At 39.1% G+C, this 22,761-nt stretch overlaps 1 protein-coding gene across 1 annotated transcript in view; it reads left to right on the plus strand.

The window, feature by feature from the left end:
* MALRD1 (MAM and LDL receptor class A domain containing 1) overlaps nucleotides 1-22,761 on the plus strand; it is a 407,814-nt gene that overhangs the window by 114,595 nt on the left and 270,458 nt on the right. Inside the window, exons 16-17 of the mRNA XM_008268638.5 lie at nucleotides 2,687-2,863; nucleotides 5,689-5,851. Coding sequence (XP_008266860.4) covers nucleotides 2,687-2,863; nucleotides 5,689-5,851 — 340 coding nt within the window. The remainder of the gene's footprint in view (nucleotides 1-2,686; nucleotides 2,864-5,688; nucleotides 5,852-22,761) is intronic.

Genomic DNA, 22,761 nt, shown 5'->3' on the forward strand with positions numbered 1-22,761 from the left:
AACCTCCAGGCGATCATAATCTTTTTCAGATTTATTTTTTATTTGAAAGTCAGAGTTACAGAGAGAGAAGGAGAGAGAGAGAAAGAGAGAGAGAGAGAGAGAGAGAGAGAGAGAGAGAGAGAGAGATTTAATCTATTGGTTCACTCCCTGGATGGCCCCAACGTTTAGGGTTGGGCCAGGCTGAAGCCAGGAGCAAGGAGCATTATCAGGGTCTCCCACATCGGTATAGGGGCCCAGCCACTTGGGCCATCTTCCACTGCTTTCCTACTCCATTAGCAGGGAGCTGGATTAGAAGTGGAGCAGCTGGGACTAGAATCGGTGCCCATATGGCATGTCTGTATTGGAGGTAGTGGCTTTACCTGATACACCAGAATGTCAGCCTCTTATACACAATCTTATCTTGGGAATCATGGTGAGATATATATGTGACTACCTTGTGTACTTGTCTATATATGATCTTGTGGTAGAAATGGCATATTTGACACATGACATTATATGTTTATCGAATCATTTAATATGTAAATTAATTCTATCAAATTCTCTGCAAATCTTCCAATTTTTGTAATTTTGGAAGTTAAAAACTCATTGTTCAAAACTTTCATATGAAGATTCCTGCTTTGCTGTAACTTTGAGTCTTAAATGTGTATGCGTATGGGCAACAAATTCATTGTAGCAGTGGAAAAATAAAGTTTATTTACCAGGTGAGCTAGCTTTATTCAGACCTTGATTTGTTTTTTAAAGTGTTTTTATTTCATTTATTTGAAAAGCAGAGTGACAGAAAGAGAAAAAGAGACAGAGAAAGAAATCTTTCATCCCCAGTTTCACTCCTCAAATGGCTACAATGGCTAGGGCTGGGCCTGGCTGAGCCAGGAGCCAAGAATTCCATTTGGGTCTTCCATGTAGGTGGCAGGGGACCAAGCCCCCGGAGTATCTCCTGCTGCCTTTCTGGACACAATAGCAAGGAGCTGAATCAAAAGTGGAGCAGAGGGGCCAGCACTGTGGCTTGTAGATAAAGCTGCTGCCTGCAGTGCCGGCATCCTGTATGGATGATGGTTTGAGTCTGCACACCTCCACTTCTGATCTAGCTTTCTGCTATGGCCTAGGAAAGCAGTAGAAGATGGCCCAAGTCCTTGGGCCCCTACACCCACATGGGAGACCCAGAAGAAGCTCTTGGCTCCTGGCTTCGGATTGGCCCAGCTCTGGGCAGACGATTGTTTAAGAAGTTGGATCCCTGCTATCCATGTGGGAGACCCAGAATGAGTTACTGGCTTCCAATTTCAGCTTGGTCTTGCCCCACCTATTACAGTCATTTGGAGAGTGGACCAGCAGATGGGAGATCTATCTTTCCCATTTCAGCTATTTGGGGAGTGACCCAGTGGATGGAAGGCCTCCCTCTTTCTCTTTGTCTCTCTGTAGCTCTCCTTTTCAGGTAAATCAATCTTTTTTTTTTTTTTTTTTTTTTTTTTTTTTTTTTTTTAAGAAAGGCGCAGAATGGTGCTCTGGAATTGCCCAGCAGTTCCACAACCTAGGCCACTGACTTTTTTTTAAAAAGATTTATTTATTTATATGAAAGTCAGAGTTACACAGAGAGAAGGAGAGGCAGAGAGGAGAGGTCTTCCATCTGCTGGTTCACTCCCCAACTGGCCGCAACAGCCAGAGCTGAGCCTATCTGAAGCCAGGATCCAGGAGCTTTTTCCGGGTCTCCCATGTGGATTCAGGGGCCCAAGGACTTGGGCCATCTTCCATTGCTTTCCCAGGCCATAGCAGAGAGCTGGATTGGAAGTGGAGCAGCTGGGACTCAAACCAGCACTCATTTGGAATGCCAGCACTGCAGGCAGCAGCCTTACCTGTTTTGACACAGTGCCAGCCTTTAGGGCACTGACTTTTATGCTTCTTTTTCCTTCTCTGCCTCCTCCTCCTTCTTCTTATTCTCTTCTTCTTTTTCCTTCTTCTTCCACTTTCCTCCTCCTCCTTCTTCATCATTTGAAAGGCAGAGTTAGATAGAAGGAGAGAGGAAGAAGGGGAGAGGGGGAGAGGGAGAGGGGGTGAGAGAGAGGGAGAGAGGGAAAAGGGAGAGAGGCAGAGAGGTATCTTCCATCTGCTGATCACTCCCTAAATGGCCATAATGGCCAGGTAGAAGCCAAGAGTACTTGGGCCATCTTCCCCTGCTTTTCCTAGGTGCATTAGTAGGGAAAGCATGGAACTGAATCTGAAATGAACAGACTGGACTTGAACTGGCACTCATATGGGATGCTGGCCTTGTAAGTGGTAGCTTAACCCACTGTGCCACAATGTCAGCCCCAACTTTGATTCTTAATGTCTATATCTAACTTCCTTGGTTCCTGCTGATCTCCCAAGTGTTGTTCTTGTGCTTCCTATTTATTTAATGAGCTTTGACTAGCTTTTCTATGACTTTCTAATGCACATTAACCTATTTTTATACTTTTGAAGACTATTTTCTATTTTAGTATTTTTAACATACTAAGAATTAGAATCTATCTATCTATCTATATATATATATATATATAATCATACTACACAAAGGAGTTTAGTAGATTAGCCAGTACTATCGATTATTCTTTATATAGTATTTAACACAAAGCATACAGAGAAGGTTTCATTGTATATAATCTTTAAAGCAATGGAAAACCTACTGAATGGCATCTCTCTTTTACTTCTCATCAAGGTACTTTGCCGGTGGACCTTCCAGCTCCTCCAGAAACTTCAGTTCCAGTAACGTTACCTCCACATAACTGCACAGACAATGAGTTTGTCTGCAGGTCTGATGGCCTCTGTGTTGACAAGATTCAGAGATGTGATTTTAGATATGACTGCCCTGACCAATCCGATGAATCATCCTGTGGTAGGTGAATTCCTAAAATAGATAAGAAAATACTAGTATAATCTCTGAGTAGCACGCCTAGGACCTTAGTTATTTATTTTCAACACGGTTTTTTTGTACAGAAAAACATACATTTTTTCTCATAAGGCCAACCCACATATAAGTATCATTATATTAGTGTTCTGGATTCAGAATCATTGTTTTCATGAACTTGACTTGACTCTGGGAATATTATTTACTAGGTCTTCTCTATCTATCTCCCTTTTTTATTCTTCAAACTATCTAGAAGGTGCTGCTTAGGAAACAAACTTTATAATTCTCTCAAATTAATAAACTCATTCAAATTCTGCCTTTACCAAAATGTACACTTATGATTAACTTGAATATTATATAAAATATGCAGAGTTCATACCAAAAAAAAAGTTTTAAGCCATATAAGACCTTCAATCTGTGTTCTGGTGAAAGATGGTTTTCATTTATTGGTAGCTGCTGCTACATGGCTTTTCCTAGAATAATTGAAGGCATATTATTTAATTTAAAATTGAACTTCTCAGCAAAGGATGTGGTCTAAGAAGGGAAAGATTAATCCGGGTCTGAATAGGTGAAGCAGCAAATCAGAAGGCTCACTCGGCACTATGTCTCCTTTCCTCAATCTTTGTTAAGTGGGATATAAATTCACTCTGTGTCTCAAGTCTGTTGATAATGTTAAAGATTCAGAACAAACAGATGATACATAATATAGTGAAACTCTTTTGTGTCATATCAACTTTGTCAAGATATTCTAGAACTTATGAGATATAGTAAGGTTCATATTTATTATTTTAACCTAAATATTATTTCTTAATATACAAGTGTACCAAACATTAAATAACTAGACCCCCCCACACACACACCCAAATCATAAAGTCAAAGCTTTCTCACTCTGTGAGTGAGATGAGGCAGTAAGTAAGTCATGTTAGGTGGGGGTACCTTGCATCACAGATGTAAGGTGACACCATGGGAGATGCTATGGTTTTCAGACTTTCTCGTGGAATAACTGAAATCTAATAATCACATATATGTGTAGTGTATAAAAGTTCATAATACTGACTGTCTTCATTGTTCCACTTTGTAATTTTAGTTATTTGGATTATGACTAGAAGGGAAGTTTTGCTAAATCCTTTAAATGTCCTATATTAATATTATCTGTATATTTTTAATGAAAATCATTATTTTGAATAAATATTAATTGAATTATTACTATTTCATTTATAAACAAGCTATATAGTCTTACCATCTATCCATTTTTTCTAAGATCAACTAATATAAATCTGTTTGACCACTACAGTCTTATATTTTCTATTTTAAAAAAAATGGTAGTAAGAACATAAAATATGATACAAATCTTCTTAATAAATTGCTAATTGCACAACATGAAGTCTAATGTTGTACAGCAGATCTCAAGGGCCCATTCATCTTGCTTGACTGATATTTTGGTCATCTGTGTTTTGAAAGATCTGAAATTTTATCTGTTTAATTATATGAAAAACCAGATTATATTGAATCTTAAATCCTCCTCATGGGATAAATATGATTGTATCATATAGAATCATATTATCAGAGATTGAATAATCATTATTTTAATTGATAATCATTAAGATTAATAATCATTATTATCAGAAATTGAATCACACACTTGAATGTCATGATTGGACAGCACTTTTCCTCAATGGAGTGTTTCCTTTTCAGAATATATGTGAACACACATTCTAATTGTGTACTTGGTGGTAGTGGTATGCCATGACTCTAAAGTATCATTCAAAAATAGGTGCTCATACCAGGTTTTCAGTAATGTACCTAAGAGCTCATTGAATTGAATGTGTTTCTTTTATTTATTCAAGCAGTGGGGATTTATGATAGGTATATGCTCATATTGAGAGAGCAAGAGAAATAGAAAGTTCAGAAAGCACTTTCACGTAAAAACTATATATTTAAAAATCATTAAACTTGCAATTTGTATAGTAGAATAATCACTGTTAGAGTCTGAAAATATTTCAAGGAATCATGTTCAAAGTATATGTTACTGTAAGTCTCCTTCTTTGTACTTGAGTAACTTGGAAGTTGCAATAATCCCTTCAGAGACAGAGCTAAAAATCCAGCTTAGTGCTATTAGTGTAGTTAAAGGAGAACAGACTTGCTAGGACTTGGAGTTTATGCAGGCAAGTGTGTATGATGGTGGATGAGACTGGCAATGATCAAATTGCTGCTCTAGCCTCCTCATAAGAGCAGATTCTTGGTGTATTCACTTATTCTCATATCATATTTCAGTCACTATACATATTTAAACAGAATAAACCTAGGTTTTTTTTGGAAACTTTCAATGATCTCACAAACATTGGTATAGTTTTTTTTTTAAATATTTATTTGTTTCTTAAAGGCAGAGTTACAGACACACACACACACACACACAGAGAGAGAGAGAGAGAGAGAGAGAGAGATCTTGCATTCATTGGTTCACTCCCCAAGTGGCCACAATGGCCAGGGCTGGGACAGGCAGAAGCAAGGAGCTGGGAATTCCATCTGGGCCTCGTGTGTGGGTGGTAGAGGCCCAAGTACTTGGGCCATCTTCAGCTGGTTTCCCAGGCACATTATCAGGGAGCTGGAGAAAACTTGAACTGATGCCCATATGGGTACCAATGTTGCAGGTGGCAGCTTAACTCCCTGTGACATAGTGACAGCCTCTGGTATAATTATTTTAATAATACATAGAAGTTAGGTTATAATAAGAATAAACCAAGGATAGAAAAGGGCTGGTGCTGATAGAAATTACTGTTTATTGACATTTTCTTTGTCTCACCTTAACCAAGTTTCGGAAGTTTGCAGCTTTGAAAACAGAAGCTTGTGTAAATGGTATCAGCCGATTCCAGTGAATTTACTTCAGGATTCAAACATATTCAGATGGGGGCTTGGCAATGGAATCAGCATTCATCAAGGAGAAGAAAACCACAGGCCGTGGGTGGATCATACAAAGTAAGTGGCCCTGGTTTTGAACACATCTCCTAGGAAAGGCTTATCAAGTGGCTGACAAATCCCTGCCCACCTCACATACCTTAATACAAGCCAGTGCTGTTGGAAAGATGAATATTTAAAGAACAAAAGGCTAGGTAGATTCTTTCATTCAAAATTCTATTTGAAAAAAAAAATGCTTGGCACTCTTGACTATTATTCATAAAACTGGAGAAAAGCATACACAAAAATTTATTTGTAATATATTGTTCTTTATAAATCACTGTTAATATCTTATTTTTAAAATTATCAGTGCACTGCACCCATCCTGAAGTCCCTTCTTCTAGTCTTTTTTTCATTCTTCCTCTAGGTCATTATCTCTCCTTCATCTTCAGTCTCTCTTCTTCGTGTTAACTACCTCCCCTTTCCCTTTCACTCTCTTCTCTTTTTTACTCTTTTGTGTGCTTGTTATTCTCATATGAACACAAGCAATGTGTAAAATATTTACACAGGTATATGAACAGATTTTTTATTCTGTGGTAAACCATACCATTAATTTTCATTACAATATGATTTGCTATTCACTGTAAGGGCATTAGGAAATTTATCTTTTCCAAGTTGGTGGACTTTGCAGTTAATTTTGGTTTATCCCAGTTTTATGAAGTTGGCACAAAAAAAATGTGATGTCTACCATGTGAGAAACACCATTCTAGGCACTAGAGATGAGCTTACAACTAAAACAGATGATACTTGCTGTCGTTAGGGAGATGGGCAATAACCCAATAACTATAAAGCATGGACATACTAACAGGTGCTATAAAGAAAATGGAAACAAGGAAAGGATTAGTGAGTGATGGATTCTTGCTGAATGGGACCCAGATGTAAAGGTCTGGGGCTGGGATCATGCAAGAAGTACAGTGTAGTCATTTGATATCCAGACATCAAATGTTATTTTTTTCTTATTATATTGACCATTAAATCTTAATTTTTTATTTTTGTGAATGTGTGAATATTTAATAATTTTAGTATATTTGATGCATTTTATATTGATTTTTTTAATTGTTTATTGTTTTTATTTTATATCATGTTTTGCCAATTAATATTTGTCACAGTGATTACATACTCACAGTCCAAAATGTTTGACAGTCTTACAATGATAAACTGCTGTCATTATTTCTTTTTTTTTTTTTTTTGACAGGCAGAGTGGACAGTGAGAGAGAGAGAGACAGAGAGAAAGGTCTTCCTTTGCCGTTGGTTCACCCTCCAATGGCCGCCGCGGCCAGCGCGCTGTGGCCAGCGCACCGCGCTGATCTGATGGCAGGAGCCAGGAGCCAGGTGCTTTTCCTGGTCTCCCATGGGGTGCAGGGCTCAAGCACTTGGGCCATCCTCCACTGCACTCCCTGGCCACAGCAGAGAGCTGGCCTGGAAGAGGGGCAACCGGGACAGAATCCGGCGCCCGGACCGGGACTAGAACCCGGTGTGCCGGCGCCGCTAGGCGGAGGATTAGCCTAGTGAGCCGCGGCGCCAGCCTCCTGTCATTATTTCAACAATCCAATTCTGAAGATATTGTATTACATCCTAAAATCTTGTAATTATTAATCTATATTTTGCTAACTTATTTTTAGAATTGGTTATGGTTGGCTATTAATATTTGTAAGACAATATATTAATATAGTCATTTCTTGCTGTAAACAGTTTAGGCTTTATTTACTGTCTTCCTATTACTAGAAAGGAACCTCTGTGTACCTCCCTAATTTCCTATGTTCACACATTCTTTTTGATGTATTTATGCATAATTTTGTTTTATTTTTTGGCCTAGCAGTGATCTGATTATTTTCTTCATTTCTGGATTAGATATCACATGATGGTTGCTCACTTTATTTGCCATATTTTTGTTCCCATTGAAAATAATTGCCTCGGCTGGCGCCGCGGCTCAATAGGCTAATCCTCTGCCTAGTGGCGCCGGCACACCGGATTCTAGTCCCGGTTGGGGCGCTGGATTCTTTCCCGGTTGCCCCTCTTCAGGCCAGCTCTCTGCTGTGGCCTGGGAAGGCAGTGGAGGATGGCCCAAGTGCTTGGGCCCTGCACCCCATGGGAGACCAGGAGAAGTACCTGGCTCCTGCCTTCGGATCAGCGCGGTACGCTGGCTGCAGCGCGCCAGCCGTGGCGGCCATTGGAGGGTGAACCAATGGCAAAAGGAAGACCTTTCTCTCTGTCCCTCTCTCTCACTGTCCACTCTGCCTGTCCAAAAAAAAAAAAAAAAAAAAAAAGAAAGAAAATAATTGCCTCAACTCTTATTTTTTTTTTTTTTGATGCTTTACACACTTAGTGCTTTTTCTTCCTAATGTCCATGCTGCTTTTCAAGTGTTCAAGTGTATAACTCATCTCTCCACCCTCTTTTTCTGTGGAGACCGCTCCCCCCACCCTTGATCACTTGACCCTGTGGTCCCTTGCTAATCTACTGCACAGTTGTTTTCCTGGTACATCCCTCAGCCACTATATGGTCTTGAGTCCCTGGATTCCTCAACATGGTGACTTCCTATTCCTTGGTTTACATTTTTACTCCTTGCATTATTTGTTTCTTTAAGCTCTTCTCTGTTTGTTGAACGTTTTTTGAGTGTATATTAGAGATATTTCTCACTTGTCTGATTATTCCGGGTCTCCACTAATGTTTAAGAATGAGACTCTTAAGAGTTACTTTGAAGATCTATCTATGTCATAGTCCCCATATGTGGTAACCTTGACTGTCATGATAATTTCATGATGTTTTAATAGATGTTTCCATGGTGTTTTTTGAAGTATGAATGTCTTCCAATTTTAACTTACGTAATTTATCTTTCCCTTAGAATCTTTTCATATGCTATTTGTATAACCTTGTATAACCTTAAAGTTATATATACAACATATATGTGTGTATATATATATAGTTACCCAATGTAGTTTTTAAAAAAAGATTTATTTTATTTGTTTGAAAGACAGAGTTACAGTGAGAAGTAGAGACAGAGAGAGAGGTCTTACATCCACTGGTTCACTCCCCAAATGGCCGCAAAGGTTGGAGCTGAGCTGATCTGGAGCCAGGAGCCAGGAACTTCTTCTGGGTCTCCCACATGAGTACAGGGGCCCAAAGACTTGCACCATCCTCTACTGCTTTCCCAGGCACATTAGCAGAGAGCTGGATCAGAAGTGGAACAGCCACGACTCAAACTGGCACCCATATGGGATGCTGGCGCTACAGCTGGGGCTTTAACCTGCTGCGCCACAGTGCTGGCCCCTCCAGTGTAGTTTTTGTTTGTTTGTTTTTAAAGATTTATTTATTTATTTGAAAGGCAAAGTTAAAGATCTTCTATCTGGTGGTTCACTCCCCATGGGCTGGGGTTGGTCTAGTCCAAAGCCATGAGCTCCATTCATGTCTCCCACATGGGTGGCAGGGGCCCAAGTACTTGGACCATCTTGTATTGCTTTCCCAGGTACTTTAGCAGGGAGCTGAATTGGAAGTGGAGCAGCTGAGGCTTGAAGGGGGTTCCATATGGCATGCCAGCATTTCAGGCAATGACTTAACCTGCTGTGTCACAACGCTTGCCCCATCCAATATAGGTTTTATTAGGACCTGTTTACAGGGTCAAAATCTAATGGTCTTTCAGGTCTTTTGATTATCATTTTGTTTAACTGACTACAGTGAACCATGATCTTTTTTTTAAAACAAGGGTGTTGAGCCTTTGATTTTCTTTTTACAGATTTATTTATTTGAAAGGCAGGGTTATAGAGAGAGGGAGAGACAGACAGGTCTTCTATCTGCTGGTTCACTGCCCAAATGGCCACAACAGCTGGAGCTGGGACAGGCCAAAGCCAGGAGCCATGAGCTTCTTCTGGGTCTTCCACTTGCATGCAGAGGTCCAAGCACTTGGTCCATTTTCCACTGATTTTCCAGGTGGGTTAACAGGGAGCTGGGTTGGAATTGGAGCAGTGGAACTCAAACCAGCACCCATATTGAATGCCAGTGCTGCAGGTGGTTGCTTAACCCATTGTGCCACAATGCCAGCTCTGAGCTTTTGATATTTAACAATCTTCCAAAAGTCAAATTTCTGATTAGATCTTTTGACTTAAAATTTCCTTTGGAACATTCCAGAATGGTCATTGGACCCTAAAAGATAAATTGAATTAGGATGGATATGTTAAAATGCATAGAGATTCTGATCCAATAAGCAATAACATAGTTTGAAATTTTATTTCCTTTAAGATTTATTTATTTGAAATGCAAAATGACAGAGGGATAAAGGATGAGGGGAGGAGAGATGGGGATAGGAGAGGGAAGGAGAGAAAGAAAGAAAAGACTTTATCTGTTGACTCATTCTCCAAGGGATTATTACCACACCTGGGGTTAGGCTGGGCTAAAGCCAAGAGCCAGGAACTCCATCCACGTCTCACACATAGGTGACATGAACTCAAGTACTTGGGGCATCGTATACTGCTTCTCAGGCACATTGGCAGGGAACTACATCAGAAGCAGAGAAATTGGGGACTCCAGTGGACACCCTGATAAGGAATATAGATTTTCTTTTCTTTAAGATTTTATTTATTTATTTGAGAGGTAGAGTTAGAGGAAGGGACGGAGAAAAAGGATTGCAATCCGCCTGGTTCACTCCCCAGATGGCCACAACGGCTAGAGCCAGGAGCTTCTTCAGTTCTCCCACACACATGTAGGGACCCAAGCATTTGGGCCATCTTCTGCTTTTCCAGGCCTTAGCAGAGATCTGGATCAGAAGAGGAGCAGCTGGGACACAAACCAAAGCCCATGTAGGATGTCGCTGCTGCAGGTGGAGGCTTAGCCCACTATACCACTGCACTGGCCCAGTAATGGAGGTTTCTAAAGCTGCAGGTAAACTCACTGTGCCACAGTGCCTTCTCTTTTGAGATATATTTCTGTGACTGTCTTATTAATATTGCATGAAATTCCTATAAATCTGATCGTTCTGGGGTTAGGGTTTGGTCCAGAAGTTAAGATGTTGCTTGGGATGTCCCATATCCCATTTTGCCATGCCTGGATTCAAGTCCTGGTTCCATTTCGGATTCCAACTTTCTGCTAATGTGCTCCCTGGGAAGCAGCAAGTGATGGCTGAGGGGTTTGATGCTTGCCACTCCCTTGGTTTGAGGTTTTTGGTAATTTTGAGAGCATATTTGATGGGCTATACTTGATTATGAGATTTACAGTGTAAATGAACTCCTTAAAGTTGATCCAAATCATTCTGCATATGATGACCTGTCTAATGGACAGTAGTAAGCACTTAAGTTGGAGAAACAAAAATGATATTTGAAAGGAAATGAATTGAATGTTCAGCATGGACTGATGAAGGGCATTTATGGCCACCAGGTTTTTCTGAGTCTAGACAGCTTCCATTGCTAAGGGATCTGCACTGCCACTCATCATGGAGTTAATAGGGTAATACCGAGTGTGGGAAAGTGTTGATGGAGTGACTGTTCCAGTATGTCACCATGCACACTACACTAAAGCTCAGGACCTGAAACCTTGGTTTTGTATCTCGTGACTTATCAGAGTCCCTTTGACCTGCTGGAAGTGTACAACTCTTGGAAGTTTGAGATGAAGCTTGTTAGAGAACATCTTCCCCAGAAGCAGACAACTTACAATGTGGACAACCTTTCCCAGCATGATGGAGCTGAACTATCATAATGAGACTTTTAACTCCTCTTAGTCTTCCTTGCTTCTCCTTGTTTGATGTAAGCTGACTACACTAGTAATCAGACATCTAAACATTTGTTCTCACTTCACATTTTAGTTTAACTTGGTTATGTAGCAATAATTGACTTAATAGCCAAATTGGGAGGAATCTGCAGCTGGTAATAATTTTTGTTGCTTATAGATAAATACCTAGGGTATTATAGAGTCTCAATTAGAAGAAATTAATGAATAGGCTATTTATTAATGTGGATAGAATCCTCATTTGGTTAAGTCCTTCATCTCTTGACTTCAGCTTGGTTCATAGTGACCCTGACTAAGGGCATACATCAAGCTCTTTGCATTCTTTTAATGGCATAGAAGGGAGACTATTACTAGGACTATGATATCTCAAAATCTTAAATGTTCATGTCCAGCATTAAGCCTTCGAATATATTGCAAATTTTAAAAATGTTATCTCAAAAATTAAAAAGAAATGGGGAGAGGGAACTGTTACAGTCTTGGAATTGTCTCTAGGAACTACATTGAATCTGTTCTCTTTGTATTAATATCACATAAACATGAATGCATATCACACAAAAATGAGAATTAATGAAAATTGAGTGACAGTAATTATGCATTTGCTGTAGCCTTGAGAATCCCATATATTAATAAATTCCTTTTTTAAAAAAAGTCTGCATCCAGCCATTTGCTGAATCCTAAATGGTCTGTCGTCTTCTGGAATAAGCATTCAAAAGCATAGATTTTTGAGTTCACCATAAACTATGGATGATGTACTAAAAACCCAGGATGATGACAACCAAGGGTACCATATATGCCCTAAGTTTTAGGTAAACTGTTACTGAGGAGAGCATTATAAAAAAGAGGAAAGTATCAAAATTTGTGGGAGGTGGTAGATTTGTATTGTGCATAGTCATTGGGCTCATCAGACCTATCTAATAGAAACAGAGTAACTCAGCTCTGGATGGTTGCACAAGGACATGTAGCCTGTCAGCTGATCAGGCTGGAAACCATCACCTGGTTAAGCTGTAGCTAATTAACTGGTTGCTTGAGTAGCCTATAGCCAATTAAGTTGTTTTCAATGCCTTGCTTCTGTTTTCCTCTAAATGCTTGCAGATCACCATTGTCCCTTTGCATTTTAGAACTTCCTCTTTTTTGAGGAGCTGATATTTGACAGTCTTGGGGGAGCTGCCTGTTTGTTTTTGCTGAAGTAAATTAGTTGGCCTAAGATTTCTTCCTTTTATAAATGCATGTAGGTTTTCAAAAAGTTCATGGGTAATTTGCATCTTAACTTCATGTTTACATGAGCTTTTTGAATCCTTTGTCAAAGCACCTGCAAAATAGTATTAAAGTACCTTTTTTAGAATGACAAATGTCCTAAACAGCACTCTGGCCTCAGTATCAGCCCTTAAGGCATTCAGATCCGGCTAAAAAGCCCATGAGAGTATTTCAGGCATGGAAAGCCAAGACACTCTCGCAAAAAAAAAAAAAAAAAAAAAAAAAATGACCTAAGTGAAAGATCTCTGTGAGTGAGATCCCAGCAGAAAGAACAGGCCATCAAAGAAGGAGATACTTTTCTCTGAAGGGAGGAGAGAACTTCCACTTTGACTATGGCCTTGTCTAAATAAGATCGGAGTTGGCAAACTCAAAAGGCTTCCATAGCCTTGGCAACCCATGACAAGAGCCTCAGGTGATTACTGACGTCATAAATAAGAGTGCCAATTGTTAAATCAACAACAGGAGTCACTGTGCACCTACTTCCCATGTAGGATCTCTGTCCTAATGGGTTGTACTATGTGAATTAACAGTATAAATAGTGCTTAAACAGAACTTTATACTTTGTGTTTCTTTGTGGGTGTAAACTGTTGAAATCTTTACTTAATATATACTAAATTGATCGTCTGTATATAAAGATAATTGAAAATGAATCTTGATGTGAATGGGATGGGAGAGGGAGCGGGAGATGGGATGTTGTGGGCGGGAGGGAGGTTAAGGGGGGAAAAAATCCACTATAATCCAAAAGTTGTACTTTGGAAATTTATATTTATTAGATAAAAGTTAAAAAAAATAAAGTACCTTTTTTAGTGCAAGATTTTGGAATCATGGTTTGCACATTACACATATTCTATTAACTTATAAGATTTTCATATATAATTGTGTGTATCTTTTAATTTATGATACTGTACTATATTTATTGAATGTTTTTATTCAGTTAATTTCTGAGCAGTGTAAGATTTAAATCCTGAAAATAAAGTACAAGAACTATTTGATCTCATTAGAAATCTACTAGATCTATATAATTGTTTTAATTGGAATAACTTATCCCATACTGCTTTAATTTTCATGTATTCAGTCCAGTTTCTTAGCATAAAATGGAGTTCTTAAAATTATACAATCCTAAATTTAAAAGAGAGGGTATATATTTAGGAAACTAAAAATATTCTTGGATAACAATACAATTAATGCAGCTCCTGAGATAAAGCTTGATATCAGATTCTAGATCTTAATAACCATATCTTTGCTATTCAGAATTTGTTCTACATGTCTAGTCACATTTTCATAATACAGTGACTACATACAGCAACTTAAATGTATCTGTTGTAGCACTATTCTACAGGGAATGCTACTTTTGATGCATGTTAAAATTTAACTTAATAGCTTTTTTCATATTAGTTATGAGAAGTACTTTAGAAGTAACAAGAGAGCTGGTGGCATAGTGGGTAAAGCCACTGCCTGCACCACCGGTATCCTATATGGGGTATGAACTAGCAGTTGGAGGTTCTCTCTCTCATATCTCTGTAACTCTGACTTTCAAATAAGTAAGTAACTCTTAGGGAGGTAACCAAAAGAGATACCAAGATCTTAAAATTTAGATAAGGTAAATAAGAGTTATTTAAAATAGAACACAAGGTCTATTATTTAAGTGCAGAAGAGGGAAGCTTGGTGATTCACAAAGTGGGGAGAAGGCAGGAGAAATTATTTTCTTTGAGTTGGCTTTAAAGAGATGCGCTGAATTTCATCAAGCAAAAATAAGGGAAGGTTACACCCAGTTTGGAGGAATGATAAATAATAATTTTATTTTATGAAAATTTTGTAACTAAGACAAAGTACTTGAAAAGGAAATAAATGAGATTCAGGGCCTTGGTGCCCAGAGCAGATAGGAACATTAGAAAAACTTATCAGGACATGATTGGCAAGACAGCTGATAAGAAAGAAAAGGAAATATAAGGAATGAAGTCTATTGTATTGGAAAATGCAACCAGGCTGGAGTGTGGATGTGCCTGTGTATGTCTATTTGTGTGTCTATGTACATGCACAACTATAGGGAATCCTTGATGTCAAAGGGGTAATGAACTAGCTGTTACAGAAGAGCGTTACTATGGAAACTTGTAGCCTATCTTTTTTAGTGTCAGCAGGACTAGAAGAAATGTAAACTGTGTTGTTAGAGTTTCTAATCAGAGCAGCTGAGAGGTTAAGAGGTGCAATTGGACATACAGGCATGGGGGACCCTGAAGCTCAACTTTAGTCAGTTATTTTATATTTAAGATGGCTTTATGCTAGAAGTAAACACCCAGCTTCATGTTAGGAAGGAGAACATCATCCAAACCTTCGCATACTTCACCTTTTGCCATACACACAATGTATTGGGTTCAAGGGAGAGCAAGAAGTCTATACTTGTCTTTATTTTTGCAGAATATTTTTAACAAAGACTTTTCAGAGAGATTAAATTAAGATAACTTGTCATCAGTGGACTCCCATTGTGGGAAATTATTTACTCAATAGGGAAATAATCTCAGCTCAAAACAAGAAATAATGAAAATCTGAAAGACAATGTATAAATTATTCTACTCTGAAATCATCTGTGTTAATATTTACTCAGAATACATGAATGATTAAAATACACAGAGTCAGAGTAGATGCACAAGCAGACAGTGATCAAACCAGGAACTCCTTCCTACATGAGTTGCTGGCATCCCAAGTGGCAGCTTAATCCATTGCTCCACAATGCCCATCCCTAACTGATTACCCTTTGCGTCATGTTTCTGTATTTACTCTATTTAAAGTAATACCTACTTCTAGTAGATGGAATAATTATACCCTGGAATTCTGTCCTGAGCACACTGCTGAGCAGTCAATGTTCAACTCGTTCTTGTTCATGTGCACCTAACATTTATGGGGGCAGATGAGTGAATAGAGAGTATAAAAGTATAGTTCACAGAAGTGTGAGGACACCATGTTCTGATTATTGTTGCATGGAGTCTGTATTGAAGAGAGAAGTGATGTTATTTCTTGAATTGCTTGACTTGTAACATAATGCCTAGTCATAGTATAAGGAAGTGTATCCGCCACATTAGTCTCTCCACTGTGATTCTGCTCTCTGGTGATCTCAATTTCCCATGGTGAACTGCAACCTGGAAATACTGCATAAAATTACTCTAGAAATAATTTATATTATGTATCATTCTCAGTAGTGTGGGTGGCAGGAACCCAAGTGCTTGGGCTGTCATTGACTGCCTCCCAGATTCAATGGGACTCTATCCAAGGCGTTCAGATATAGGATGTTAGCATCTTAACTGGTGGTTTAACCTGCAGCACCACAATTTACGCCTCTATTTTTTTCCTTTTTTATTTCAGTAATACTTCTTTGAAATTTTCCACGTTTGATATAAATATTATAATAAATAGGATAATTGTATCACAATAGATCTAGTTCTAATGTTAATATTGATTTTCAGAAGGTGAAAAGTATTGTTTATTTCCATTTATGTTATTAGTGCTTTGTTATTTATATTACACCAATGCACTTTATATGTTACACTTTTTGTGCTTAGTTATTTTACCAGGATTAAGAAAAAATGTACAAATATATATTAAGTTAAAAAAATCTATGCAAACTTAATATTAAGTATGTACATATACAATACACACTCATTAATTACACTTTATTTAGAACTGATTTACTAGCTTTTATGATTTGTTCATTTCTTTTCTTCATGAAGAACTTCCTTTAGAACTTCTAAACACTTGGGCCCTCTTCCACTGCTTTCCCAGACCATTGGAGGTGGAGCATCCAGGACACTATGCAGTGCCCATTTGGGATACCAGTGCTGCAGGCAGTGGCTTTACCCACTATTCCACAACATCCAGCCCCTTAGCATTTTTGTTTTTATAGAGAACAGATTTCATGTATTTCATGTATACAATTTTAAACCTATAATGATACTTTCCACCTTCCATCCCTCCCTCTTTTAAAAATGTTTTCCTTTTAATTTTTGCACTAACATACTTTAAATTTACCTTATAGTCACAGGCTTAATCCTCCACTAAATGAATACCAGAAGTGGAACATAGAAAGACCTCTGTTCCACAGGAGTATAGACAAGGGCTATCACACAATAATCAAATCTCAAGGTGTCAATTTCAGTCATATATTGCATTTTTTGCACACTATATATTAGCTACAAGTAAAACACCTGTTTTTTTTGGGTCTGGCTTATTTCACTAAGCATAGTGGTCTTCAGTTGTATCCAATTTTTTGCAAAAATTTCTTTGTATAAGGTGTTGTAAATCTTTATATGATTTGCTTAACATAATGGCCGATTGTAATGAATTCCTGTAGGCTGCTGATATTTTAGCCCACCCTGGTCTCTTGGTAAGTTTTCTGCATGTCTAGTAGCTTTTGATTAAAAAATGAATACTGTTGATAATAGGTTACAGTAATGGGTGGTGTTGTGTTCATCCAAGTATGTTACTGTTCTTTTTTTTTTGACAGGCAGAGTGGACAGTGAGAGAGAGAGACAGGGAGACAGGTCTTCCTTTACTGTTGGTTCACCCTCCAATGGCCACTGCGGCTGGCACACCATGCTCATCCGAAGCCAGGAGCCAGGTGTTTCTCCTGGTCTCCCATGCGGGTGCAGGGCACAAGGACTTGGGCCATCCTCCACTGCACTCCGGGGCCACAGGAGAGAGCTGGCCAGGAAGAGGGGCAACCGGGACAGAATCCAGTGCCCCGACCGGGACTAGAACCTGGTGTGCCAGCGCCGTAGGTGGAGGATTAGCCTATTGAGCCGCAGTGCCGGCTTGTTACTGTTCTAATAAGGAGTTCGCGGTGCCGGCTTGTTACTGTTCTAATAAGGAGTTGCCAGATTCAAAGTATAAGCTTTACTATGTAGCATGTAGCTGCAAATAACTCCACAGTGTTCAGTTAACCTTTTTGTGCATTTTGGCCCTTGGCCAAGTTTTTGGGTTTGTGGTTCCCATTTTTCTTTTCTTTTTTTTTTTTTTTTTTTAACAATGGCATTAGGTTTAATAATAAAAAGTGATGAATACCGATAGTAAATAAATATCTCTTTATTTTTTTTTAACTTTTATTTAGTGAATATAAATTTCCAAAGTACAGAATATGGATTACAATGGCTTCCCCCCCATAACGTCCCTCCAACCCGCAACCCTCCCCTTATCCACTCCCTCTCCCCTTCCATTCACATCAAGATTCATTTTCCATTCTCTTTATATACAGAAGATCGGTTTAGCATACATTAAGTAAAGATTTCAACAGTTTGCTCCCACACAGAAACATAAAGTGAAAAATACTGTTTGAGTACTAGTTATAGCATTAAATCTCAATGTACAGCACACTAAGGACAAAGATCCTACATGAGGAGTAAGTGCACAGTGACCCCTGTTGTTGACTTAACAAATTGACACTCTTGTTTATGGCCTCAGTAATCACCCTAGGCTCTTGTCATGAGCTGCCAAGGCTATGGAAGCCCCCTGAGTTCACTGACTCTGATAATTTTTTGACAAGGCCATGGTCAAAGTGGAAGTTCTCTCCTCCCTTCAGAGAAAGGTACCTCCTTCTTTGATGGCCCGTTCTTTCCACTGGGATCTCACTCGTAGAGATCTTTCATATAGGTTTTTTTTTTTTTTTTTTTTTTTTTTTCCCCCCCAGAGTGTCTTGGCTTTCCATGCCTGAAATACTCTCATGGGCTTTTCAGCCGGATCTGCATGCCTTAAGGGCTGTTATGAGGCCAGAGTGCTGTTAGGACATCTGCCATTCTATGGGTCTGCTGTGTATCTCACTTCCCATGTTGGATCATTCTCTCCCTTTTTTATTCTATCAGCTAGTATTTGCAGACACTATTCTTGTTTATGTGATCCCTTTGGTTCTTAGTCCTTTCATTACGATCAATTGTGAACAGAAATTGATCACTGGGACTAGTGAGATGGCATTGGTACATGCCACCTCGATGGGATTGAATTCGAATCCCCTGGTATGTTTCTAACTCTACCGTTTGAGGTAAGTCAGCTTGAGCATGTCCCGAATTGCACTTCTCTTCCCTCTCTTATTCCCACTCTTATATTTAGCAGGGATCACTTTTCAGTTAAGTTTCAGCACTTAAGAAGAATTGTGTATTGATTACAGTATTCAACCAAAAGTATTAAGTAGAACAAACAAAAAAAAATACTAAGAGGGATAACATATCAAGTTGCTCATCAACAGTCAGGGTGAGGGCTGATCAAGTCACCGTTTCTCATAGTGTTCATTTCACTTTAACAGGTTTCCTTTTTGGTGCTCAGTTAGTTGTCACCTATGAAGGAGAACAAGTGGTATTTGTCCCTTTGGGATTGGCTTATTTCACTCAGCATAATGTTTTCCAAATTCCTAACAGGGATCACTTTTCAGTTAAAATTTACACACCTAAGAATAATTGTGTGTTAATTACAGAGTTCAACCAATGGTACTAGAACAAAAAAAATACTAAAATGGATAAAGTATTACATTGTACATCAACCGTCAGGACAAGAGCTGATCAAGTCACTGTTTCTCATAGTGTCAATTTCACTTCAACAAGTTTCCCCTTTGGTGCTCAGTTAGTTGTCACCGATCAGGGAGAACATATGATATTTGTCCCTTTGGGACTGGCTTAATTCACTCAGCATGATGTTTTCCAAATTCCTCCATCTTGTTGCAAATGACTGGGTTTCATTGTTTTTGACTGCTGTATAGTATTCTATAGAGTACGTGTCCCATAATTTCTTTATCCAGTCTACTGTTGATGGGCATTTGGGTTGGTTCCAGGTCTTAGCTATTGTGAATTGAGCTGCAATAAACATTAATGTGCAGACTGCTTTTTTGTTTGCCAGTTTAATTTCCTTTGGGTAAATTCCTAGGAGTGGGATGGCTGGGTTGAATGGTAGGGTTATCTTCAGGTTTCTGAGGAATCTCCAGACTGACTTCCATAGTGGCTTAACCAGTTTGCATTCCCACCAACAGTGAGTTAGTGGTTCCCATTTTTCTAAGAATGGTTTCTTTATTCTGTAAGTTTCAGACTATTCTATGAAACATGAGGAATATTAAATCCTCTTTTAAATCTATATTACATGATCATATTATGATTATCACAGCGATTGTTGGTATAATAGAGCTGCAACCAGCAAGCTGGCCTGCAGGCCCAAATCTATCCCACTGCAATTTTAGGAAGTAAAATTTTTTTGAAACACAACACTTACATGTCCACTTATTTATTTAATGTCTACGGTTAGTTTTGTACTATAAAAGCATAGTACAGTAGTTGTGACAAAAATGTGATGGCCTGCAGAATGTAAATTACCTACTATGGCACTGTCAGCACATTTTCCTACCTCTTAGAGAGTTACTGACTTAATTTCTTTATGCAATTTTTCCTCTATAGACAAGAATTTATAATCCCCTAAAAGCTAATTACAGATGCCTTCTTTTGTCTCACCAGTAACCACTGTAACATTAAGACAAAGTATGCATTTAAGAATAAAAGATGATGTGCTTTTTTGTATTTAATTTAAATAAACAACTATACAATAATTAGAATAAATATAAAGAAGATATATCATTGGAGCTTTTAATCTATTCTTTTTTTTTTTTTTTGACAGGCAGAGTTAGACAGTGAGAGAGAGAGAGACAGAGAGAAAGGTCTGCCTTCCATTGGTTCACCCCACAAATGGCTGCTACGGCTGGCGTGGTGCGGCCAGTGCGCCGTGCTGAAAAGAAACCAGGAGCCAGGTGCTTCTCCTGGTCTCCCATGCGGGTGCAGGGCCCAAGCACTTGGGCCATTCTCCACTGCCCTCCCGAACCACAGCAGAGAGCTGGCCTGGAAGAGGGGCAACCGGGACAGAATCCGGCAACCCGACTGGGACTAGAACCTGGTGTGCCGGTGCCGCAGGCGGAGGATGAGCCTATTGAGCCGCGGCGCCGGCCTCTCTGAGGTTCTTGAATCTGTGCCTTCTATGTTAAGTTTGGGACAATTCTGGGCCACTTCTCTATTTCTCTCTCTCTGTTTAAAAAAATGTATTTATTTATAAAGTCAGGGTTACAGACAGAGAGGTTTTCCATCTGCTGATTTTCTCCCCAGATGGCCGCAATGACCATTGCTGGGCCAGGCCAAAACCAGGAGCTTCGTCCAGGTCTCCTGCATGGGTAGTGGAGCTCAAACACTTGCATCATCTTCTGCTGCTTTCTCCAGGCCATTAACAGGGATCTAGAATGGAAGTGGAGCAGCTGGGGTATGAACAAGCCCCTTTATGGCATGCTAGCCTTGCAGGCTTTTACTTTAGCTTTTACTTGCTAAACCACAACCCTAACTCCCTTCCCCCATTACCTTTTAAAATATTTCCTTTCCTTTTCTAAAATTCTTCACTTACAGGTTACTTGATATTTTCCCATAGTTCTTGGACACTCTGTTCTGTTTATTCATTTTATTCTTTGTTTTACTAAAAGGTAAACAGATATTCTACAAATTATGTTGACCTATCTTCCAGTTCACATAGGCATGCTTTGACTGTTAGGTACATTAGTGAAATTGCTGGAAGTATTCATCACCCCCCCCCCTTTTGCTCTGCCTTTCCACATTTCCATTTGATTCTTAGAGTTTCCATCCCAGTACAAATTATCTGATGGTGAATCTCTACCTTTTGTATTGGGTACTTTATATATTAATGAATTATTCTGAGTTCTGTTCGACTTGGGTTGGAACATGTGAGGTGTATTTGCTTCTGGATCTGTTAACTGCTACTGAATTTTATTCTAATTTGACCTTGGAGTCTTTTTGGACAGTCACTATAAAATATAGCCCTACTCTGATGGGGCTGCCCATGGGATTTGGTCCTGGATATTTGTTTCATTAGACTTCTTTATCCTGTAGGATGGCTCCATACCTAAGTATTCAACCTGTGACTAGCATCCCTTTTGCTGGAATATTGTTAATACAATTGTTAATGCAATAAATAGAAGCTTATTAATTAGATGTTAAGAGGGAAGCATGTTGTGGAATCAGTGGGAAAGAGGGAACTGTAAGTCTTGGACCTGCAGTGAATATATGGGAGCAAGTAAGAGATAGAGGATGGAAGGAAGACATGTAGACTGTATTTACTGGTGTACTTGGTGGTAATTCAGCAGATTTCACTTGCAGAGTTCTAATTGGTACTTAGGGTCAGGAGGAGTTCTACAAAGCTAAGGATTGTACACTAAGACATTAACATCATGCTTGGAAAGTACTAGGAGACTACTACTATTGAAACAGTCCATTTGGACTACTGGGACAACATACTATAAATGAAATAAGCTTATAATACTAAACATTTGTTTCTTTGGGTTCTAGAGGTTTCAAGTCCAATATCAAGACACGGGTAAATTCACTCTGTTGACTGCATTTGTGTTATAGGTAGTGCCTCATAGCATTGTTGTCATATGGTAGAAGAACTCATCTATTTCTTTGGAGTCTTTTTCAAAGAGCACTGATGCAGTCATGACAGTCCTGCACTCATGAACTAACTGCTTCTCAAAGTCCCGTCTCTTAATATTACCACCTTAGGGACCCCGGTTATTTCTTTTTTAAATTTTTTTCTTATTTATTCAGAGGTAGAATTACAGACAGAGTGAGAGGGAGACAGAGAAAGGTCTTCTATCCACTGGTTCACTCCCCAGATGGCTGCAATGGCCAGAGCTGAGCTGAGCCAAAGCCAGTAGCCTCTTCTGGGTCTCCCACTTGGGTACAGAGGCCCAAGCACTTGGGCCATCTTCTACTGCTTTCCCAGGCCATTTATAGAGAGCGAGATCTGAAGAGGAGCAGCTGGGACATAAACCAGCACCCATATGTAATGTCGGCACCACAGGTGGAGGCCTGATCTGCTATGCCACAGTGCTGGCCCCAGGACTATAGTTTTAATGTATAAATGCTGTGAGGCATGAACATTCAGACCATAC

This window comes from Oryctolagus cuniculus, chromosome 13 (genome assembly GCF_051225735.1).
Source record: "Oryctolagus cuniculus isolate XC-2025 breed Fujian yellow rabbit chromosome 13, ASM5122573v1, whole genome shotgun sequence".
Classification (NCBI taxonomy): Eukaryota; Metazoa; Chordata; class Mammalia; order Lagomorpha; family Leporidae; genus Oryctolagus; species Oryctolagus cuniculus.